This window comes from Oryzias melastigma, linkage group LG23 (genome assembly GCF_002922805.2).
Source record: "Oryzias melastigma strain HK-1 linkage group LG23, ASM292280v2, whole genome shotgun sequence".
NCBI classification, from domain to species: Eukaryota; Metazoa; Chordata; class Actinopteri; order Beloniformes; family Adrianichthyidae; genus Oryzias; species Oryzias melastigma.
This window is the reverse complement of record NC_050534.1, coordinates 4,814,864-4,816,807: the sequence shown is the minus strand read 5'-3', so window position 1 is coordinate 4,816,807 and position 1,944 is coordinate 4,814,864. Positions and strand designations below refer to the sequence as shown.

General features: G+C 40.6%; 1 protein-coding gene across 1 annotated transcript in view; it reads right to left on the bottom strand.

The window, feature by feature from the left end:
• The window catches only part of LOC112138292 (G2/M phase-specific E3 ubiquitin-protein ligase-like), a gene marked incomplete at its 3' end in the record, with an annotated part of 6,470 nt that extends 4,526 nt beyond the window's left edge, over positions 1 to 1,944 (bottom strand). The window contains 3 exon segments of the mRNA XM_036210235.1: positions 1 to 57; positions 153 to 674; positions 1,722 to 1,944. Of these exon segments, the coding sequence (XP_036066128.1) occupies positions 1 to 57; positions 153 to 450 (355 nt within the window).

The following is a 1,944-nucleotide window of genomic DNA, read 5'->3' as shown; positions in this document are numbered from 1 at the left end:
CAGTGCTCCTTGAAGTTATGATAATTTCTGGATCGGATTCATCAACCTCATCATTCTCTGTAAATTCAAAAGAAACATTCAAAAAATAATTAACTTGGTACTTGGTACAATGTGTGGTCATGTCTAAACACTAGCTTATGAAATCATCAAACCTCCTTTGAAGTGCGACTCTTGACAAATGAAGAGCGTTATTCTGGAATAGGCCTTTCCAATCTCGTTTTTATACTCCCCTAATTGGAATGGTTTGTCAGACCCTGGTACATTGACAACTTCAGAGCAATCCGGGTAAAGGAGCACAAATGGTCCAGGAGCCATATCTTTATTGAAGGCCTTCATTTTATGAATAGCCTTCTCCAAAAGATCTGGGGCAGTGATTTCTGGATCTGTGAACAATGGTAATGTTTTCCCTCTCACAGGTTTCAAACCCATACCATTTCCCAGGGGCACCATCAATCCAATATTTATCTAGAAACAATAAAAAAAAAATTATCCATGCTCTATACCACACAGAAAAATACATACTACACATGGGTAAGTAAAAGAAAGAAAACATACTTGTACACGTTTGGATGCCTGCTTAAATCTTTTTTTGCCGACATGAAATGACTGACGCTCTTTTGACTTGGCACTTCGAAACTCCACAAATTTCTTGTAAGATGGGCATGGCTCTTGTTCTGGAATGAGACAGATTTGTCAGTAACAAAATGTTATGGGGCGGCCGTGGTGCAGTTGTAGAGCGGTCGACTCCTGATCAGAAGTGAGCGGGTTCGACTCCGCCTTGCCCGCCCATGTGTCGAAGTGTCCTTGGGCAAGACACTGAACCCCGAATAACCTCTGGTGGGAGGTTGGCGCCAGTGTTCGGCAGCGGAGCCACCACCAGTGTGTGAATGTGCGTGTGAATGGGTCTGTGACTGTGAAGCGCTTTGGGCCCTCGAAGGAGGGTAGAAAGCGCTATACAAGTATACGCCATTTACCATTTTTTACCATGTTAGGTGCAAACAACTGAAAAACCTCAGATTGTAACACGTATGACCAAATACCAAGTTCACCAGAGGTTGTCCCTATTCTCAAACATTGGTTAAGTCAAATTCTGTGCATTTGACTGATAAGGATTTTTTTTTTCTTCAAAACATACTACCTTGTCAAATATGTACGACGGAAAAAAAGTTAAACTACGAGATTTAAACGCGTAAATCTACGTAAATACTTCGTGAATACCTGTTACAGCGCTGCCACAATATAATACAGGCAGGCCAGCTCTCATATTAATTTGAAATAGCCTTGCGGGCCAAATAATAATAATAATAACCTTTATTTTACCAGGTGACAAAACCATTGAGATCAGGATCTCTTTTTCAAGGTTGACTTGGCCAAGAGGTCGGCAGCACACGTCAATTTAAATAAGGATACAATAATATAACAGAATTATAAAATTGAAAGATGAATTTACAATATTTACAGAATAAAATATTAACGAGATATGCAATAAAGTGACGGTGATTTTTAAGAAGTAATAAGTAAACAGTTTTAGCAGAATGGAAAAGTTATGTGCAGAAAATATAATTCTTGTCCACAAATATAATTACAATGCCGGCCAAATTTGGCCCGCGGGCCAGAGTTTGACACCTATGATCTAGAGTGAGCAGGATATTTGGAAAATGCTGTACATAACTTCGGCAACATGCCCCTGGCCCGGTGTAATTGGAAAATGCAGCACTTACGTTGTTCAGCGCACGCTCCCAGGTTGCTCGGTCCAGCCATCTCCTCGTCCACATTCTTCAGGACATGAAGTGACCGTCCACAAGACTCACAAAAACTTGTTTTTCTTACAAGTGAACTGCCACAAAACGGGCAATACATATTTAGTTTTTAGTATATTGATACGATTCGACTGGATGGTTTCCCGTTATCTGTTAAACACGGTCTTTCCCGCTCTCACGTATC